The sequence below is a fragment of the Canis lupus genome, chromosome 4 (genome assembly GCF_003254725.2).
Source record: "Canis lupus dingo isolate Sandy chromosome 4, ASM325472v2, whole genome shotgun sequence".
Taxonomy (NCBI): domain Eukaryota; kingdom Metazoa; phylum Chordata; class Mammalia; order Carnivora; family Canidae; genus Canis; species Canis lupus.
In genome coordinates this window covers 62,834,165-62,855,513 of record NC_064246.1, presented here as the reverse complement: position 1 = coordinate 62,855,513, position 21,349 = coordinate 62,834,165, and the positions used below count along the sequence as shown (strand labels likewise).

The window sequence follows — 21,349 nt, the reverse complement described above, 5'->3', positions numbered from 1 at the left end:
GAGAGAAAGAGAAGCAGAGACACAGGCAGAGGGAGAAGCACGCTCCATGCAGGAAGCCTGACATGGGACTCAATCCTGGGTCTCCAGGATCAGGCCTTGGGCTGAAGGCGGCGCTAAACCGCTGAGCCACCTAGGCTGCCCTCACTTTACCTTTTAGACTTAATTTGATCATAATCCAAAATAATTAAATTTAAGAATTTCAGTTCTTGGGGTACCTGGGTGGCTCAGTGGTTGAGTGTCTGCCTTAGGCTCGGGACCCTGGGTTCGAGTCCCACATCAGGCTCCCTACAGGGAGCCTGCTTCTCCCTCTGCCTATGTCTCTGCCTCTGTGTGTGTGTGTGTCTCTCATGAATAAAAAAAAATAAAAATCTTTAAAAAATAAAAAATAATTTTTTGCGTACAAATTTTATCCAAGGTACAAACTAGAATTTGTGGAGGTATTTCACTCTCTACTCTCCTTACAAATATCTTAGATGAGAATTCTAATAATAGAGTATGAGTGTTATATATTTTGTCCTTCAAACCTATGTTCTCACTTACCACCCCACCCCCACCCCATTTAAGGCTAAACAGGTGAAGTTATCCCTCTAGATACCAGTTTTATTCTTTTAGGCATTATGCCTGTAATTCAAGAAACTCTGCCTCTCAGAGAATAATGTGTGCCCCAAGCATAAACTATAATAAACTGAAACTCAATGGAGTTTCTAGAAGTCTCAGTCGACTAAGCATCCAACTCTTGATTTAGGCTTAGGTCATGATCTCAGGGTTGTGGGATTGAGCCCTGCGTGGAAACCTGAGTTGGGCTCTGCAATGGATACGGAGCCAGCTAGGAATTCACTCTCCCTCTACTCCTCCCCGCTCCCTCTCTTTAAAAAAGAAAAATTGCTTAAACTGAAACTCACTATGTATTTTTCCTGAAAAGCTAAATTTCTAAGTAAAAAATATATATATATGAAAGTTTTCAGTAATTACTATTAGTCACATAGTTTTAAAGAAAAATATAATAAATAACAACCCTTAAAGACTTAACCTATTTAGAATGAACTTAAGAGAATCAGATGTTTTTAACCTATTTTATGAAAGTCTGATTTTCATTTTCTAATGTGGACAAACCCTTCAAGCTTCCTCTCTCATCCAGTCCAGTCTCTCTGATTTTAGACAAATCTGGTATCAGCAGTCCTTAATTATCTAAATGAATCTTAGTTGAGTAATAAAGAGTTTTTCTTTCCCCTCAGGAGCCATAGTACACATATGTGATCTCTTCAGTTTCTTTCTGTCCCTTATTATAAGCCCATCCTATTGTGAGTTTCCTGCCCTCTAAATTCTCTAATTAATATCTTTCAAGATACATTAAGGTGAAGAAATGAGAAAATGAGAAATCAAGTCTTTTTCTTTTAAAGATTTTATGTATTCATGAGAGGCACACACACACACACACACACACACAGAGAGAGAGAGAGAGAGAGAGAGAGAGAGAGAGAGGCAGAGACACAGGCAGAGGGAGAAGCAGGCTCCATGCAGGGATCACAACGTGGGCTGAAGGCTGCGCTAAACTGCTGAGCCACCCGGGCTGCCCAAGAGAAATCAAGTCTTAATGAAGTGCTAATGTCATGATGAATTTCCTTCCCAAAGTCACTTTATCTTTGAAGAAGGTGAATGTGTAGGTGAGAAAATAAAGATAGCCAGACCAACATTTGGAAAGAAACAAAAGTACACAGAGTAGATAGGAAGAATATGGTTGAAAAAAAAAAAAGTTGCTAATGGTCTGTCTGAATGACCCTACACTGAATTGAACTTTAAGCAGACCATTCAGGATTCTTTTTTTTTTTTTTTTTTAATTTTTATTTTTTTTATTGGTGTTCAATTTACTAACATACAGAATAACACCCAGTGCCCGTCACCCATTCACTCCCACCGCCCGCCCTCCTCCCCTTCTACCACCCCTAGTTCGTTTCCCAGAGTTAGCAGTCTTTACGTTCTGTCTCCCTTTCTGATATTTCCCACACATTTCCATTCAGGATTCTGTACACTTGTGTGAGATAACGTTAATAATAAGATATTAAACTTTTTATGTTAGAGATTGTGCCTTATACATTTTGCTTCACTTACAAAATATAGCCTAGTTGTCCGTGTACAAATGTTTATTGGTGAGTTATTTAGAATTTTTCCTTAACCGTAACATAAATGTGGGCCAATTGAGTAGATATTTGTTGTGTCTAGCATTATTATGCTAAACTCTATGGGAGATATAAGACAAATACAAAACCTTATAATCTAGTAGAAGGTATTTATGAAATAATTGAAGATAATGCAAACTGGTGCAGCCACTCTGGGAAAAAGTATGGAGGTCCCTCAAAAAGCTAAAAATAGAACTACCCTCCAACCTGGGAATTTCTCTACTAGGTATTCGCCCAAAGGATACAAAAATACTGATTCAAAGGGGCACATGCTCTCCATCTGATGTTTGTAATAGCAACAGTCAATGAGAGCCAAATTATGGAAAGAGCCCGAATGTCCATCTATATATAGAGAGAGAGCCCAAATGTCCATATATATAATGGAATATTACTCAGCCATCAAAAGGAATGAAATCTTGCCATTTGCAACAACATGGATGGATCTAGAATATATTATGCTAAATGAAATTAGAGAAAGACAAATACCATATGATTTCACTAATATGTGGAATTTAAGAAATGAAACAGATGAACATAAGTGAAATTAAAAAAAAAAGAGAGAGAGAGAGAGAGGCAAACCATAAGAGCCTCTTAGAAACTATACCAAACAATCTGAAGGTTGCTGGAGGGGAGGTGGACAGGGAATGGGTTAAATGGGTGATGGTATTGAAGAAGGCACTTGTGATGAGTGCAACATTATATGTCAGTGATGAATCATTGAATTCTACTCCTGAAAATAGTGTTACACTATACATCAACTAAGATTTAAATAAAAACTTGAAATATTAAAAAAAAGAATAGTGCTAATCAGTATAATATAGACTATAGATTCAGTGAGAGTTAACAGAAAAAGGAATTTATTTTTGGCTCTTGAGCTGAATCTTGAAAGATATTCAATTGGGCAGCCCAGGTGGCTCAGCAGTTTAGTGCCGCCTTCAGCCCAGGGTGTGATCCTGAAGACCCGGGATTGTGTCCCACATCGGGCTCCCTGCATGGAGCCTGCTTCTCCCTCTGCCTGTGTCTCTGCCTCTCTCTCTCTCTCTCTCTCTCTCTCTCTCCCTCTCATGAATAAATAAATAAAATCTTTAAAAAAATAAAAAAATAAAAAGAATGAAAGGTATTTATTAAGAAGAAAAGAAGAATGCCATTCCAGCCTGGAAAGCCACATAAGCAAGGGCATAGATTTGAGAAGTGAGTGTGCTAGTAAGCAAATAGGACTGACACAGGAATGGTATAGGAGAAAACATAATGTCAGACCTTAGAACCAGACAAAGGAGCTCGGACCTAAGTCGAGGGCATTTAGAACCATTATAGGTCGTTTTTATGAACCTTAGTTTAGGAAATTACATAAAGATTGGATTAGAGAGAAAAAAGTACCTGAAAACTGGGGAATCGATAGGTAAACAAGAACAGCCATCTGATACTTAAGAAATGAGGTCCCAGGCTCGATTAGAGAGAACTTGAATGAAAGAAAAGTGTATCCATGATAAATTTATTTTTTTTGAGGTTCTTTTTAAAATTTTATATATTTTTTTATTGGAGATCAATTTGCCAACATATAGCATAACACCCAGTGCTCATCCTGCCAAGTGCCCCCCTCAGTGCCCATCACCCAGTCACCCCAATCCCCCACCCACCTCCCCTTCCACTACCCTTGTTCATTTCCCAGAGTTAGGTGTCTCTCATGTTTTGTCATCCTCACTGATATTTTTACTCATTTTCTTTCCTTTCTCTTTATTCCCTTTCACTAATTTTTATATTCCCTAAATGAATGAGACCATATAATGTTTGTCTTTCTCTGATTGAGTTATTTCACTAAGCATAATACCCTCCAATTCCACCCACGTCTAAGCATATGGTGGGTATTTGTCGTTTCTAATGGCTGAGTCATATTCCATTGTATACATAGACCACATCTTCTTTATCAATTCATCTTTCGATGGACACCGAGGCTCCTTCCACAGTTTGGCTATTGTGGACATTGCTGCTAGATACATCGGGGTGCAGGTGTTCCGGCATTTCACTGCATCTGTATATTTGGGGTAAATCCCCAGCAGTGCAATTGCTGGGTCGTAGGGCAGATTTTTTTTTTTTTAATTTATGATAGTCACACAGAGAGAGAGAGAGAGAGAGAGAGAGGCAGAGACACAGGCAGAGGGAGAAGCAGGCTCCATGCACCGGGAGCCCGTCGTGGGATTCGATCCCGGGTCTCCAGGATCACGCCCTGGGCCAAAGGCAGGCGCTAAACCACTGCGCCACCCAGGGATCCTGGCAGATCTATTTTTAACTCCAGGATAAATTTAGGTGAATCATTAAGGTTTAGTGGAAGTTTGGAAAGGCCAAATGGAGGTGTAGGAGGAGTCAAATACATTTTAAATTTTCTTTTTTTTTTTTTTTTCCATTTCAAAATTTCTACATTGGATTTTTGGAAAATGGGTAGCCATTCAGAGACAAATTTACAGGAAAGGAAAATAAGTTTTACCAGGAAGTTTTTAAGTATGGTTTTAGACAGCTTGAGTAATGTCTGGATAGTTGGAAACCTGAAATGGAATACAGATAAAAGGGAGAAGTTAATACATTAGTGGAAATGTTTAGAGAGTGAGAACTGGTTTTGGTTTCCACTTGTAACCCTGTGCATTGCCCAGAAATTCGCACTAGGCCTTAAACATAAATAATATACATTCAAAGATTATTTGTTGGCTGAACAAATAATCTAGTTTAACTCCCTGTTATCATTAATGAAAAACATTTGTTCACTGTTGGTGGGAATGAAAATTGATGCAGCCACTTTGGAAAGGGGCAAGTATAGAGGTTCCTCAGAAAATTAAAACTAGAACCACCATATGATCTAGCATCCCATGTCTGGGTAAATATCCAAAGTAGTGGGAATCAGAATCTTGAAGAGATAGCTGCACTCCCATGTTCACTGCAACATTATTCACAATAAGCAAGACTTGAAAGCAATCTAAATGTCCACTGATGGATGAACAGATTTTAAAAATGGGTCACACACATACAATCAAATATTATCCAGCCTTAAAAAAAGAAGATCTTGCCATTTGAGACAACATGGATGAACCTGGAGGCCATTTTGCTGCATGAGATAAGCCAGATACAGAACCAATTCTACATGATCTCACTCATATAAGAAATCTAAAATAATCAAAGTCATAGAATGTAGAAAGTAGAGTGATGACTACCATGGGCTGGGGGAAGGGAAAACAAGGAAGTATTAATCAAAGGCTATAAAGCTTTAGTTATGCAAGTTGAATGAGTACTGGAGATTTACCATACAGCATAGTGCCTGTAGTTAACAATACTGTATTGTATATTTAAAAATTTACTAAGAAAGTAGATCTTATGTTAAGTGTTCTTATCATGAAGTAATAATAATGATAATAACTAAAGAGGTTTGGAGGAAACTTTTAGAGGCAACAGATAGGTTTATGGCATAGACTGTGGTGATGGTTTTACAGGTGCATGCTTGTCTCCAAACTCATCAAGTTGTATACATTGTGTACAACTTTTAATATCAATCATAATTCAATAAAGTATTTTTTGCTTTTTGTAAGTGACTTCCAAAGAGAAATGTTAACTACGCAGGACCAGAGCTGAAAATAGAAGTCATGTCTCTCCACTCTGTTACTTTTTTTCTTAATTAGAACTATGTTAAAAAATAAATGCTGATAACTGTCTTTGCAGCTTTCAACTTTACATATTAGTGTACATGTGAAAATTTGTGAGCATTTGAATGCATAAGGATATCAGATAATTTAATTCCATTTTGACATTCCATATTTATAATGATTTTATATAAAAGGTGTGAAAAGTCAGAACAGCAGAAGCAATGTGGCCAACTGAATTTAAAAGTAAGCAAACTGGGAAGCCTGGGTGGCTCAGCAGTTTAGCGCTGCCTTCAGCGCCTGGAGACCTGGGATCAAGTCCCACGTCAGGTTCCCTGTGTGGAACCTGCTTCTTCCTCTGCTATGTCTCTGCCTTTCTCTCTCTCTCTCTTTCTCTCTCTCTCTGTCTCTCATGAATAAATAAATAAAATCTTTAAAATAAATAAATAAATAAATAAATAAATGTAAGCAAACTACAAAAATCTAAACGTCCAAACCTTTAAAGATGGCATCATAGCAGCATATTGTTCTAAAGAGGTCCAGGCACTTGTAATGTAAAATAAATTTTATAAACATGTTTGGATATTCTGTGTTTATAAAATCAAATAGGATACAGACTTACTTTAAGAAATGGACTACGGAGTAATTGACATATCCGGGAGAACATGGATTTTGTTACTCAGTTTTTCTCCAGAGTTGGGCACCTTTATAAATCATATTTGCTACTCAGCTTTTGGAAACCCATCAACCTCAGATTTTTAAAAAATCACCCTGACCATACTACATCTTGGCTAAAGACTGCCTAAAGAAGTACTTGTTGGTCCACTACAAGTGCAATCTGTGCATTTGAAAAGGATTACTTTCATTCTTTGGGAAGAATTAGAAGTTAACAGAAAAGGTGGCCTTATGCCCCCCTTTACTTTTCAGAAGTTTACGGTGAAGTGCAACTTACTTTATATCTCTGGCTCAGAAACCACATGTTTTCTCAGGAGTACAACACATTATACCTCTGATTAAGATCAGCCGTTGTTCATTATGGCTAGCATGAGCTGAAATATCCAAGTAATTGCACTGTGGTTTGGAAAAATTCACAAAGAACACAATTAGTTTAGTAATTTTTCTTTGAAGAGAAGAAACTTAAATGTGCTCAGCATTACACAAGCTTTCCAGATTTAGTGGTAATCACCAGTATGGCAAAGTTTCTGCCAAATGGGAAAATATGAGATTCTCAAGGCTTTCCATTCTGCGGCTCCTTTGCCTCATTCTTTTTAATATGTGCATCAACCCTTTAAAAAAAAATATTTTTATTTACTTGTTCATGGGAGACACAGAGAGAGAGGCAGAGACACAGGCAGAGGGAGAAGCAGGCTTCCCGCAGGGAGCCTGATGTGAGACTCAATCCCAGGACCCTGGGATCACGATCTGAGCCAAAGGCAGACACTCAGCCACTGAGCCACCCAGGCGTCCCAGTGCATCAACCCTTTTAACTGCTGTTTCCCAAGCCAATCTTGGGGGCTTCAGTGACTTCAGTGGGCCTGCCTTTTGTAGGTTTCATGATGCAGATGCCTCCCTAGTCAATCCTCCACCTAATATATATATCAAAATATGTTGGCTTCACACCTTTTCCCTAGAGGATCCTGCTTTATGCCAAGTAAGGTTTACTAGCAAACTCATGTGATTGATGCTCTGTTTCCAATGATGTATGTTTTAAGTAAAGGCTATTCAAGCTTGGGGTAAAAAGACTTTTCAAAGGTTCTATCATATATTCTCTTACAACCTTAATATAATATTTATTTTCCATTGTGTATAATATCTTTTGAAGTTGAAATTTCCTCCTTACTAAACTTGTCATTTCTTTGGCTCACCTCATTTCCACCCCTATACCTTGCATGACTGAAAGCACTGAAGCTAATGGAGCCACTATAAAACTTCATTCTCCAAGACGACCAAACACTCCATTCATTAAAAAAAAAAAAAAAAAAAAAAAGGCTGGCGGGTGTACTTGGCATCTGATAATGACTTTGGCTTGGACATCAAAAAGAGTTAGGTGAAAAGAGTGTTCATGAAGTGATATAAATATGAGAAAACAATCTCTAGAAAAATATCTTTTATAGAGGAAAAAACATAAATACGAAGCAGAGAAGTAACAGACCAGCTACTCTTCAAATAAGTAAAATAATGGTCATAGTGACAAGAATGACTATTATGAATAGCAAACATTTCTCAGGTTACTAAATTTTATTATGACTGGAGCTTTTTTCCATGGAAAAGAACAGTATAGAATTAACTTTTAGAATGAGTGAATGAGAATCAGAATTAGTCATTTTAGAATGAATGTAGAGAGAATCATAATTAGCCATTATAGAATGAATGTAGAAAAAAATATTTCTTTCACCGTGATGATCTTGGAGTTCATCGGGTATTTCTCTAGAGATCAGTAATGAGATCTAGAAGATTCTTTAATCCTCTTAATCTGCACACAAATCATTGCAATAATGCCATCGAAAAAGCCAAAATCTAATAGAAATAAAATGTAATGAGGTAAAGGAAACTTGCATTACAATTTGAAACAACAATAACCCATAGTTCGTGACATAATGTGCCTTGGCTCTTCATAGTGACCCTGTGGGTTTAGGTAGATATGATTGTTACCATCCTCATTTTCTAGACAGGAAACTGGGACTCAGAGAATGAACTGCCAAAGGTTTAATACAGCAAGTATGCGTCAGGGCCAGGAAGTGGAACAACAGCCTTCTGACTTTCAGCCAATTCTGTCCTGTAACAACAAGGATTCTCTGGAACCTTGACCTGTGGAAATGCCTCCTGTGTCACTCAAAGGCATATATAGCATTTGGTTTATGCAAAATATTCAGCCTCTAAGATGGGAAAAAAGACTTCACGATTAGGACCTTTTTAGCTGGTCACATGAGTCATGAATTCCCAGGACTGTCTTATTCAGATTCTTAGAGTATTAGATGCAATCATTAATTCATTCACTTAGTAAATACAGAATACCTATTTTGTTTCTGCCTATTTTGTTATAGGCATTAAGGGTATATGAGTGAAACAAAATAGATGAAAACTCCTGCTAATGTGAAGGTTGTATTTTACTGGGAAAGGAGAGAACAAAAAATAAATAAACGTAATAAACAGGTAGGTTATATCAAATGTCAGGATGTGATAAGTTTCTGAGAAAAAATAGAGCAAGATAATGGGGATTGAGAATGCTGGAGATTCCTGAAATTCCATAAACACTATGCTGATACTTTTCTAGGATCTTGTTATTTTTATGCAACTTGGGAAAAGTGAGACCTACTCAGATTAAGTGGTAAATATATGTACTTTCAGAGCTGCAAGCTTGATGTCAAAACAAATAGCTCCTAGGAAAATACACAAAATCATCTTAGATCATATTCCTGCTAACTGATTCTTTACCACTCATCACAACTCTCATGCTCCCTGTCTTGACCCTGGCCTGCTAAACTACCACTTTCTGAGCTCTCACACCTCAGGGCTTACTTATCCAGAATACACATTAGGCCATGGTTCCAGTTGCTATTTCAGGTTATTTCCAGTGATCACCATACAGTAGGGGTTTCTATTGCCCTAGAAATCAAATATAAACTACGGAGCCTTTCCTTTAAAGTCTGCTGTGTGCCACTCAACCTTCCTGCTCCAATTTACAGAAGCTCTACACTGTGTTCCCAACACCTGTACCGCCTCATCATCCTCATTTTCAGCACTTGCTCTTCTGTTTCCACTTTTTTCCTAGGATATCCACTATCTCTCTTCTCTCCTGTTTTAGAATTCACAATAACTTTACTATTAACATGCCATTCAGAACTTACTTTTCATCAATTATCCTAAATTCTCCCCAGTTAGTGGTACATGTTTTCTAAACTAATGAGTATTCTTCTACACACTTACAATTGGTCTATTTGGATGATGGAATCTTAAAATTGGAAGGATCTTTGGAGGCCTAGCTCACATCTACAGCAGTAACAACCTCCAAAACATCCCTGACCTCATTTTGGACTGAGGGCTGCCTCACTGGACTATGTATGCCCTGTCGGATTAAATCTTCATTAAATCTCCACAAGCCCACCACTCAACTGCCTCTCTACCTAAATCTCATGAGATGACTATTGATACTATTTTCAAAGAAGGAAGGAAGGAAGTTGAGAAAGGAAAGAGGGGAGGAACAGGGGCAGGCAGAGGGAGGGGCCCTAGATGAAAACTTTATCCTCCCTTCTTGTTTCAGTTAGCTCTTGATATATAGCAAATCATCTCAAAATCTAGTGAGTCAAAACAGTATTTTTTATTATTTCTCAAGATTTTGAGGGTTGGATTGGTGTTCCCCTGCTACATGGGGAACTGCACGAATACTCATCTGGTACCTCACTTGAGGCTGGAGGGTCTAAGATAGTTTAACTCACATGCCTGGCAGTTCATGCAGTTGGCTCAGCATTGCTTCTCCTCCACGTGGCCTGTCGTCTTCCATCAGGCTAGATTGGGCTACATCACAGCATGTGATCTCAGATTTCCAAAAAGGATGAAATGGAATCTGTAATGCTTTTTTTTTTTTAATTTTTGAAGCATAGTTGACATACAATGTTACATTAGCTCCAGGTGTACAGTGTATTGATTTGACAATTCTACACATTACTCAAGCCTCAGGAGTCACAGTGCCATTTCTGCTGCCTTCTATTTATCAATTAAGTCCCAGTTTCAACAGGAGGAAAAACAGATTTTGCCTTGGTGAAGGACATTGAAGGACAAGTTCACATTACAAAGAATGCAAAAAATTCCAAAGCATCTACTACAGTTTCTAACCTCTGTAAACTGGGTCATCCAGATTAAGGAATCAGCCTAGGGAATCAGTGGCCTTTCCTCGTGTCTAAGGCAAATTTGTCCTTCTCGATCCATCCCGTCGATCAGCTCATGGGTTCTACTCTCTCTTCTGTATAATATTTACCTTTCTCTTGTTACTAGTTCTTTCTTAACATCATTTATCCAATACAGATGCTTTCCATAATAAATTTAAACTTACCTCAAACCGTTAATGGTTTGCCTGAAAAAAACAAAAGGCCCACACACAATGCCATGGCCCATCTCCTTCATTCTTAGCCAAACTTATATATATACATATATATATATATATATATATATATATATTTTACTACCTTTCTGTAAACTATCTTAACTATAATATCTATAAGTATTTACTTATTTATTTATTTATTGAAGTTCGATTTGCAAACATACAGTATGCAGTGCTCATCCTGTCAAGTGCCCTCCTCAGTGCCTGTCACCCAATTACCCCATCCCCCTGCCTGCCTCCCAAACTTCTTGAAGTCTGCTCATGGCTCCCATTTTTTTATATTCTTCCCTCTTTGGCTTTTGAGATACTACTGTTTCCTGATTCTCTCTCCTTCTTTGGACACTCCTACCAGTTTTCTTCCTTTGCTCATTAAAATCTTAAGTGTTACTTTTTCCTTCAGCTCTCTTCTTACTTTGTACCTTCTTCAGGCAGTAGTATTTACTCTTAGGGCCTTAGCCATGCTTGAAGCATGCTCATATATGTTCCACATGGTTTCTGAGATGATCAGCAGCAAGGCTGAGCCCAGAGGCCTACCGAAGTAACCCATTATCAGTGCACTCTATTGGCCTTTCTTCCATCCCTCTATCACTTTTCCCACCTCCACATTTGTGCGTGCTTGAAATTGCCTCCCCTAAATCTACCTGCAACCAAAGTTCTTGTCTAGGGTCTGCTTTTGGGGAAACCCAAACTAAGACAGCTTATATTCTATTTGTAGAATTGGTTCTCCCTTCCTCTCCACTTCTTAAATTCAGATCCTCCTCTCTCATCTAGGTCTAGAAACTGTTACCTTCACTCTCTGAGTCTAATTTGCCCCTTTCCCCAATTTATTCGTGACACTGCAAGAAAATAAGTTTCATAAAGCATTTGATCATATCATATCCCTCTTTAAAAGCATTGGTGGTTCTCGACTCTCCCCTCCCTAAAAATCTGAAATTCTTATATTGGACTATAGGAAAATTCATAATCTGGACCCTGTTTAGCTTGACAGGCTCGATTTCTACTCCAGCTACCCTGAGCTACTTGAACTTATTAAAAGAGTTGTTTCTTCTTGCTTCTTAGACCTTGGTGAAGTTGCACCAAGTTCTGACCTGTTTGGTATTATAATAGTCCTTTTATAGTTCTGCTTCCCCCCTAAGTTTTAAGCCACCTAAAAAAATTGTGGTTTATTCATTTCATATTCCCAGGGCCTGCTGTACATGCTGGGCTTGTAGAATGTTCTTACTAAACATTAATCAATCTATCCAGCCTCCACTTAAATACTTTCCATAATAGTAGGCTCACTACCTTTCTGTAAACTATCTTAACTATAGAACCAATTTAATCAATCACAGTACAAAATTCTTCGAAAACGTTGAGGAAAGAATAATAACCATAAATTCCTTAATATAATTTGTTTTTTGATGAACTCTCATTTAATCTAAGTTTTGCATAGATATACTGGTTCTGTTTTACAAATGAAGAAACTAAGGCAGAGGGTAAGTAACTTGTCCTAAATCATACAACTAAGTAAGTGACAAAACCGTGATTTGAATGCATGAAGTCTGGCTCCAAAGTTCATGTTATATTTGATGGAAAGAATTAAATTACTTAGTATAAAAAGCACTTAGGACAGTATATGGCATAAGGTATAGATTTAATAAGTGCCAGCTATTATTGTCATTGCCATTATGATGAGTACATTCAATATAATTTGGTATCGTTCACTTTGAATTGTCATAGGTTTTCACTAAATGAGGGAGATTTTTGTTTGAATTAGATCATAAATAATTTTTAATACCACCATCCAATCGTATTAACTATTGTTTTTTATGACTGCAATATTCTTTTTTTTTGACTGCAATATTCTATAGAATGGCCCTGCAATAATTAGTTCTTGCTGTTGACTATATTTCTTTTAATTTTTCATATTATATATAACACTATGGGCATTATTTTTATGCATTAAGCTTTTTCTCTTAAATTAGGCCTTTTTTTTTAGGATGGATTTCCAGAAATAAGAGTTATGTATTAAAAAGTCTAAACATTTTTATGGTTATTTATGCATATCAAAAATGGCTTTACAAGGGCATTATGTCATAGCTATGTTTTAGGGAGTCTGTTCAACAATTCAATACTTGTAATTGTTATAAAACCTTCACATTAATACTAGCTTTACCCAAAGAATTTACACAAAATAAATCCCATCCCTTTTCAATAAGACAGATTTTCAGACAGATTTTTGACAGATTTTCAAATATTTAGATTTTTAAAATTTTCTTTCTTTTTTAAATATTTTACTTAAATACAATTTTATATATATATTTTTTAATATATGCCTTCAACACCTTCATTCCAATGGAACCTCTCAGCGTCATTCAGATTTTTTTCTTTTTCTAAACATCCCCAACTTTCCCTCAAGCATCTCTGGTCTGACAAAAGTATCAGGTGCTTAACCATCTGAGTCATAATTCCTAAATACATTCCGTTGTGCCTATGTCCCTCTTAATTTGGAGATTACAGACATGGCCTGTAGTGCAGAGCACACAGGGTCACTTTCCTTGACCAGGGCATCTCTTTCCAGCAGTGCAGCCTAAGGACACATTAGCATTTTATGTACTAAAAAACACTGTTGGCTCATGTTTACTTGCTATCAGCAAATCCCCCATGTCTTTTTTTACATGAACTCCTATTAAGTCAGGTTGCCCACATCCTGATGTCAGTAATAGTATTCAAATAGAAGTTTTTTTTTTTACATAGGTCCATATTAAATTTTAACTGGTTTATTAAGTTTCTTGTTCCAGAATGTTGAGATACTTCTGATTTCCCAAATATATTGATTAATTTGATACATTCCTTTATGCTTTCTGCGTCTTCACAAAAGTCATAAACAAAGATATAGGCTAAGACAATCCCAATAAGTACAGTCTTATGGTACAAAATTCAAGTCCTTTGGTTGACAGTAATCAGCATCTTTGTATATAAGTTTTCAGCCAGCAGTAAATCAGTAGCTGTGAATCCACCCAAATGCCTTAACACTCAACCACATTCATCCACCTTATTCCCAAAGATATCACAGGGGACCTTGTTAAATGGCTTCCTAGGACTAAAATAAGTCATGACTATATTTTTCATTAATTATTATTAAACTCATTCTATAATTCTGTCTAAAAAGACATTAAGTGATTTTAACCTGGGTCTCATGAATATCCCTATTTTCTAAGTGCTTACAAACTAGTCTATACTAAGATTAAATCTTATGATAATAAAATGTTTATGTTTGCTAACTTTTCTATGCAATTATCAGTTCCTCATAGGAAAAAATCATTTATACTTCCATGTGTTTTGTAAACTAACACAGCAGGCTTAACCAATAATTATTATTTCAGCCCCCAAGTAAAAAATATAATAAAGAAATGTTTAATACAATAAATAAAATATTCTGAAATCCTCTATATATTTTATGGCTCTTTAATGCAAATCAATCTGCAATTTGAAGATACTCAGCTTATTTTGAATAACATTCCATTACTAACAGAGAGGGACTGTCTGATGATGTCTACTGTTATTGCCTTAGAACTAGTCATAAAATAACTAAAATAAAATGTTTCCTTTTCTTCAAAAGTGTTAATTGAGTTATTTAACTTCCAGGGTGCTAATTGGTTCCCCTTTAGTTGGTCAACCCAAGAACAAAACTGGAGATGTCTATAAGTGTCCAGTTGGGAGAGGCAAACCATTACCTTGCATAAAGTTGGATCTACCAGGTATGTAAAATCAAAATGTTAAAGTCTAATCCTAAATTATACCCAGTATTCTCATTAAAAATAAATCTTAACTCAAAAAAATATTACAAGAATCTATAAACATTCTTCAGTTCTTACCATCCATGTTCACATAAAATAACATTTTGATTCTGTCTGCCCTTTATTTGCTTCAGAATTCAGGATAAAATATCCATAGATTTAGAAATAAAAAACCTTTCCAAATAACCCCACCCATTACATTGCCTCCACAAAATTTAACTGTTTATTTTTTTTTAAAGAATTTACCACAGGAGGGATCCCTGGGTGGCGCAGCGGTTTGGTGCCTGCCTTTGGCCCAGGGCGCGATCCTGGAGACCCGGGATCGAATCCCATATCAGGCTCCCGGTGCATGGAGCCTGCTTCTCCCTCGGCCTATGTCTCTGCCTCTCTCTCTCTCTCTCTCTCTCTCTCTCTGCGACTATCATAAATAAATAAAAATTTAAAAAAAAAGAATTTACCACAGGAATTGTAATACAAGAATTCTTTTAAAGAGAATAGCACAAGGTAAACTTTGATAGAAATGAATCTGTTTGATAGAAATATCACTAATATTAGAATATGACTAGAAAATTCCTACTAGAACTATCCAATAATTAGAATCCTATTGGTCTTCTATACAGTATTAAATACCATTAAATTAACATATACTTTATAGGTTTATTTCAAATGTATTTTTCAGTTCTCTGTTTTTCAATTTCCTATTTGTTTATTATGAACATTTTTCCTTTATGTTTATGGGCATAGTTACAATAGCTGCTTTAATATCCTTGCCTGATAATTACAACATCTGGAGTATCTCAGCATCACTTTCCATTTATTACCTTTCTCTTGAGGTTGAGTCACATTTTCCTGTTTTATCTTGTGTTTAGTAATTTTGGATTGTATCCTGGATTATACTTTTGAGTTACAAGCATGAAGATTCTAGATCTTTTATGTGTCTTTGAATAGTCTTAACTTTTTGTTTTAGGAGACAGTTTACTTGGCTGAACTCAATTTCCAAACTTCAGTAGGAAGCAGTTAAAATCTCTATTCACTTCTTCTGGTTGTAGCTGAGCTGTTTGAAGTTTACTCTGCACATATACAGTTCAAGTCCTTCAGATATTTGGACAGAATATACATGTATATGTTAGAACTCTCTTTTTGTGGCTCTACTTTCCAAGATATACCCCCTCACTTTGTAGATGCTATCATTACCCCAATTTCTATCCTTTGTTTCTTTAGAACAGTTAAGACTTTGAGTTTTATTTCAAATTTAGCCACTGATGAAGGCCCTCCCTTGGGAGAAAACAAACATGTAGACAGGAAATTCACCCAATACTAATCTCCTCTTACAAGTACAGACTTTCCCCGTGCCCCCAGTTTCTGTTTTTGGTTGCTTTCTAGGGTCTTCAGATGGTTGTTTCATTTTTTTCTCCTTTCCCTAGAGTTATGGTTGTTATTTGCAAAAGACTTGCTCTGATAGGAGCTACTCTTTCATTATTGGAAACTTTAATAGCATTTTAACATTAGCAAGGAGATTTTTAACTATACCAACAACAGTGAAGTTTCTTCTGCTATAGTCCCTAGTGTCCCAAGAATGCTCATTCTGGATCAACCCTAGTACAAAAAATCTAATCCAGATTATTCAAGACCAGTGTAGATAATAGCCCAGTTCCAGGTGCTTTCAAGGAAAACCAGACTAAATCTGGGACCAAGACCATTGCTCAAACTAGGAAGGCAGCATGACCATTCAGGAATCTCTGCTTCCATTCCCCACTTTAAGCTATAGATGGTCTTAAGGTAGGAAAAACTTCTGGGCATGAACAGTGAGATAAATCTTTGAACCTGAGATTTGCCACTTTCAAATATTTTATCACTCTGCTAAGCAGAGTTTAGAAGATTTGGATTTTTCCTGTCCAATCTTTTTTTGCTCTTTCCAATATAAATAACTAGAACTTCTTGCCAATTTTGCCAGGTTGGCATGCTTCAAGACCCAGTGTTCCTACCTGGAATATCAAGTGGCGTCCCTTCATTGTATTTCTTATATCCAAACTTCCTGACCACTGCTCAGTCTTCCTCCAGTTTTCTTTGCTAGCCTCATGATGTCCCCATGATGGTGAAAATAATGGTCAAAAACGTATATTTGAGAAGGTTTTTTTTTTTTTTCCTGCTCTACTGCTCATTTTCCCTCCTATCAGAAATCATCTTTTATCATTGGCCACTTATAACATATAGATATAACATGCAAGGTATGTGTGTAAGTTTACATTATACCTATAATATTATGAGAGTAAATGTTTTGTTTTAGTTAGAAAAAATGTGTGAAAGGCTATCCCACATTCTCTCATTGCCCCAATAGTTCTGCATTCTTTTACAGTTCAGCAAAACTATTTGAGACAGTTATCCAGACAAAGTTTCTGGGACATAAGCCAAGTTTTCAGCCTTAGCTTATTCATTATATCCTTTAATAATACTTTGAAGACTATTTAGTTGAATCATAGGAAGAATGTGCTATGATATGAGCAAAGCAAATAGAATGTCTTAATGAGAAGACACTTAATTTTACTTCATTTTCCACCCTTATAAAGTTTTGTTCTATTTTTAGTTAATACATCAATTCCCAATGTCACGGAAGTAAAGGAGAACATGACATTTGGATCAACTTTAGTCACCAACCCAAATGGAGGGTTTCTGGTAAGAAAGCAAAGAGTTGATTAATGAACCAGGAATGCTATCATTATGTCTTTATAAAATCTGTTCTATAATTTTTAATCTTATGGTTTTTAATTTTTTAAAAGGCATGTGGCCCCTTATATGCATATAGATGTGGACATTTGCATTACACAACTGGAATCTGTTCTGATGTCAGCCCCACATTTCAAGTCGTGAACTCCATTGCTCCTGTACGAGGTACACATTTTATGCAATGTTCTTACATGTTTGAAAAGTGTAAGCAATGAATGAGACATATGTATACACAGGAGCATACCAAAAAGCTTGAAGTATTGTGTCAGCTACCAGCATTACCAATTTAGGTAAATGTTTGCTTTGCCAATATATAACCAAACCGTACTGCTATTTTTGGAGTTGATATTAGTGTAAATAACCTTTAACAGAGTCTTGTTTAAACATCATCACTAAAGCTGTCACATTGTTTTTATTTAAAGAGTGAGTCTCTTTGAAGAGAGTAATCTCATTTGAAGTACACATAGAATGAGAATAGTTACATAAAATTCATATTGAGAAAATTTCCAAAGATAACTCATACAATGTCGATTAAAATTAAGTAGAGATGAGTTTTACTTGATAAGAATTTCAAACCAATTGCTATGGAATGCAACAGTATTTATCACCTTTATTTTTCTAAAACTGTTTTCTGATTATAAAAGCAATGTGTCCACTATGTGGACTATCAGCTTATCTTTTAAAACGAGCTTATTTCAGCCATGAAGACACTTCATACACCTTCGTACTGTCTAAAAAGATAAATTCAAATGTGCGCAATTGACTCCTTTTATTATAGAATGCAGTACCCAGCTGGACATAGTCATAGTGCTGGATGGCTCCAACAGTATTTACCCTTGGGAAAGTGTTACAGCTTTTTTAAATGACCTTCTTGAAAGAATGGATATTGGTCCCAAACAGACACAGGTATGTGACTAAGCATTTTGATTTCTGTTGTTCTAAAGATAAAAATGCATAGATTTTTAATAATAAAAATATTCTGAAAATAAACTAACCAATAAAGCTAATATTCAGGATGAATGTTATATTCTATATCCCTGCTTTTCTCCTGATGAAAAAGACATTACTGGAAGATCCTGTTATTTTCTAAATAGAAAATATTATGAAAGCTGCCATTTCTAATGCTCTTGGAAAATATCCCCTACAAATCTCTGTAAAATCATAATTGATTCTTACTTATAAGGTAACTGTAGCCACCTCTGATAATATCAGAGAAGGGTTTCAGAATCTGTGGAAACTAATCTCACAACCCAAAGAACACCTAACATTACAATCTCCTTTCTCATATTATACAGAGTAAATTTGTGAGTGACCACAAAATAGCACTTAAAATCCATTTTTTTCTCATATTTAAGAATTTCTTTTTCTTAATGAGGTTTCACTTCATTTAATGGCAATAAAGGCCGATGTGTTTAGAAATAGGTACTCATGGGGAGAAATTTCTAAAAAAACAACTATTCGACTTAACTGTAGCTAAAACATGGGGCATGTGCTCAACTTGTTCTGCTGCAATTTTGATGTTTCTATCCACTAGAACTGTAATTAATTTTCTATTTCTATAGTGAAAGTCCTAATAGAGGAGCTATTCTCCCAGCCACCAGCAGAACTCTAGCCTGCGGGGTGAGATATATGGAGTCCTAGGTCTTTCTTAAAAGGAACAATTACTCTATTCAGAGGAATGGGCTCAACCCTTAGGGTGCAGATGCTACTAGCAAATGCGAGGGAAATGAACATGCTCTGAGGCAGAAGAGTCAGGTCACATTTACTCAGTTCCAGGACCCCATTCCACAGAGGAGAAAATTTCAGAATGCAACCCTGCACACAGTCATTTGTGATATCTGCTGATTTCACCGGAGACAATCTTCTTCGTAGGGAGAAGCTCCCTAAATGGGTGAATTTTTCTGTCACATTTTGCCTGTATAATTCATTGTGGAATCTAGTCATACTTCTTAATTCATTTACTCAAATATTTTTCCTGAGGGTTTACAGTGTACCAGGCTCTGTGCTAGGGCTGGGATAATTGTAGACAATATGACAGACACCGCCACTGCCCTCATAGGGCTTCTGATAATGAGATGTTTCTCCAAAAGTAGCTCACAGAATTTCTTTTTCCAAATCCCTGAGGTGCTTGTGCGATGCCCCAGATTTTCAGAATCAGAGTTTCTCAAGGTAGAGCTATAGAGCCTACATTTTAAGTAAGCAAGCTACACGATTCTTAAACATGGTAAAGTTTCAGAAACACAGGACTAATGCATTATTATATAATGATGTGTATGTGTGTCTGCTGCATCTCTAGATACAGACTTTGTATCACCTTTTTAATCCTTTTTAGTAGCCAGCCAGTGCTTTGACATGACATAGTGGGCCCTTAATAAGACTCTGTGGAATAAATGTGTATGTCATAATTGATGCTTTTTAAAATCTTTCTCTGATAGGTGGACACTTAATGAGACACTATTTCTACAACTGGCATTTTAATATTCTTTTAAGTATATTACTTTATACTCTGGGCTTTAGTGTTTAGTATTTTCTAATCTTTTTCTATTTTGGCTTAAGTTGTATTCATGACTATTTTGTAAGTAATTCTCTAAATGAAATGGATCAGAAAGGACATATTTACTAAACCATCAATTTTGCTAAACTGTATTTAACAGGGTTTTAAATGTTTACATGCGTAACATGTAACATTTAAACAAGTTAAATGTAACGCATTTAAACTCCCTTTAAAATTTGACCTTCTTTGGATTCAGAAAGGAAATTTATTCATAGAAATTTTGGAAAAATACTTCCTCTTCAAAGAAAATGTGTATGGTTGTCTTTCATGTGGTATTACAGTAATTCTCTCCAAAAACATAAACAATTTATTTTAACAACCATTTTTTTCCCTGACTGGTTGTAACATAATTTAAATAAGTTTGGTATTTTTGTCTTTTTCTTTTTGCTTGTTTTCAATTAGAGCACCCAGTTCTGCCCTAAGATTGGCAGAATTTCCTTCTGGAATTTTTCCTCCCAAGTATTTATCCTTGCTGCCTTCATTCCTGAAAGGGGGATATATAAACATAAATTGTGAGAGAGACTACAGATAGGAAGCTAAGAGCTGGATGGGGAACTCTTAGAGTCCTCAACCACATCAAGGGCATAAAGGTATTAAGAATGGAGTTAAGAGGATTTATGAAGATTTCTCTGTAAAAAGAGCCTAGTGAGAAAGGCTTCAGTGGGATCATACAGTGAGCTTGGTGTGTCCACTGAAGTTGGGACACACAGTTGACTAGAGTCTGACTCCTGCCCGAAATACCTAACTGGCCAGATAACAGCTAACCAGCTCCTGACAGGCAATCAGATGAGAGGAAGCCACAGTAGAATTGGCCTGCAGGCCCAGGGTCAGTCGTCAGTACAAAGAATGTGTATGTTTATGAATTATCACAGAATCATGCTAGGTCCTGTCCATGGACTTCCCTTAAGGTGAGCAGAGGCTTCTGCACAGAAAGTCAGAAGACATCCCTGATATCCAGGGACAGCAATAGTGAAATGTATTCACCCAGACAAGGTTGCAGGTAAAGGGACATCTGCAGAGAATCCACAAGAAGGCTGTTAGCACTGGATCCATCTCAAGATAGCACCAGTCAAGTAAGAATTCCTGTATCCTTTATTCATCTTCCCTCCCCCTGTCCCTGTGGAGGTCAGAAACTACAGTTAACAAGCAAGGGAAGATAAGAAGATAAGTAAAGAAACAAAGAAAGAAACAACTAGTTGTTCCCCTTTCTCAACTGCATGCTTCTCACCCACTGTAAGCCTTACTTAGTAAGGGAAGGAGAGAAGATTTAACTGTAAATCAACTTTGATATTTTGTCTTCTTGATTTTGTTTTAATTTAAGTTGAACCCCATGAAATTGTTGCTATATGATAATTTTGTTGACCTACAAATACAGCAGTTTCTGTGGTACA

General features: G+C 36.4%; 1 protein-coding gene across 1 annotated transcript in view; it reads left to right on the top strand.

Annotated features, from left to right (window-relative positions):
• The window catches only part of ITGA1 (integrin subunit alpha 1), a 160,888-nt gene that overhangs the window by 54,190 nt on the left and 85,349 nt on the right, over positions 1 to 21,349 (top strand). Inside the window, exons 3-6 of the mRNA XM_025435006.3 lie at positions 14,529 to 14,641; positions 17,265 to 17,353; positions 17,458 to 17,569; positions 18,183 to 18,310. Of these exons, the coding sequence (XP_025290791.1) occupies positions 14,529 to 14,641; positions 17,265 to 17,353; positions 17,458 to 17,569; positions 18,183 to 18,310 (442 nt within the window). The remainder of the gene's footprint in view (positions 1 to 14,528; positions 14,642 to 17,264; positions 17,354 to 17,457; positions 17,570 to 18,182; positions 18,311 to 21,349) is intronic.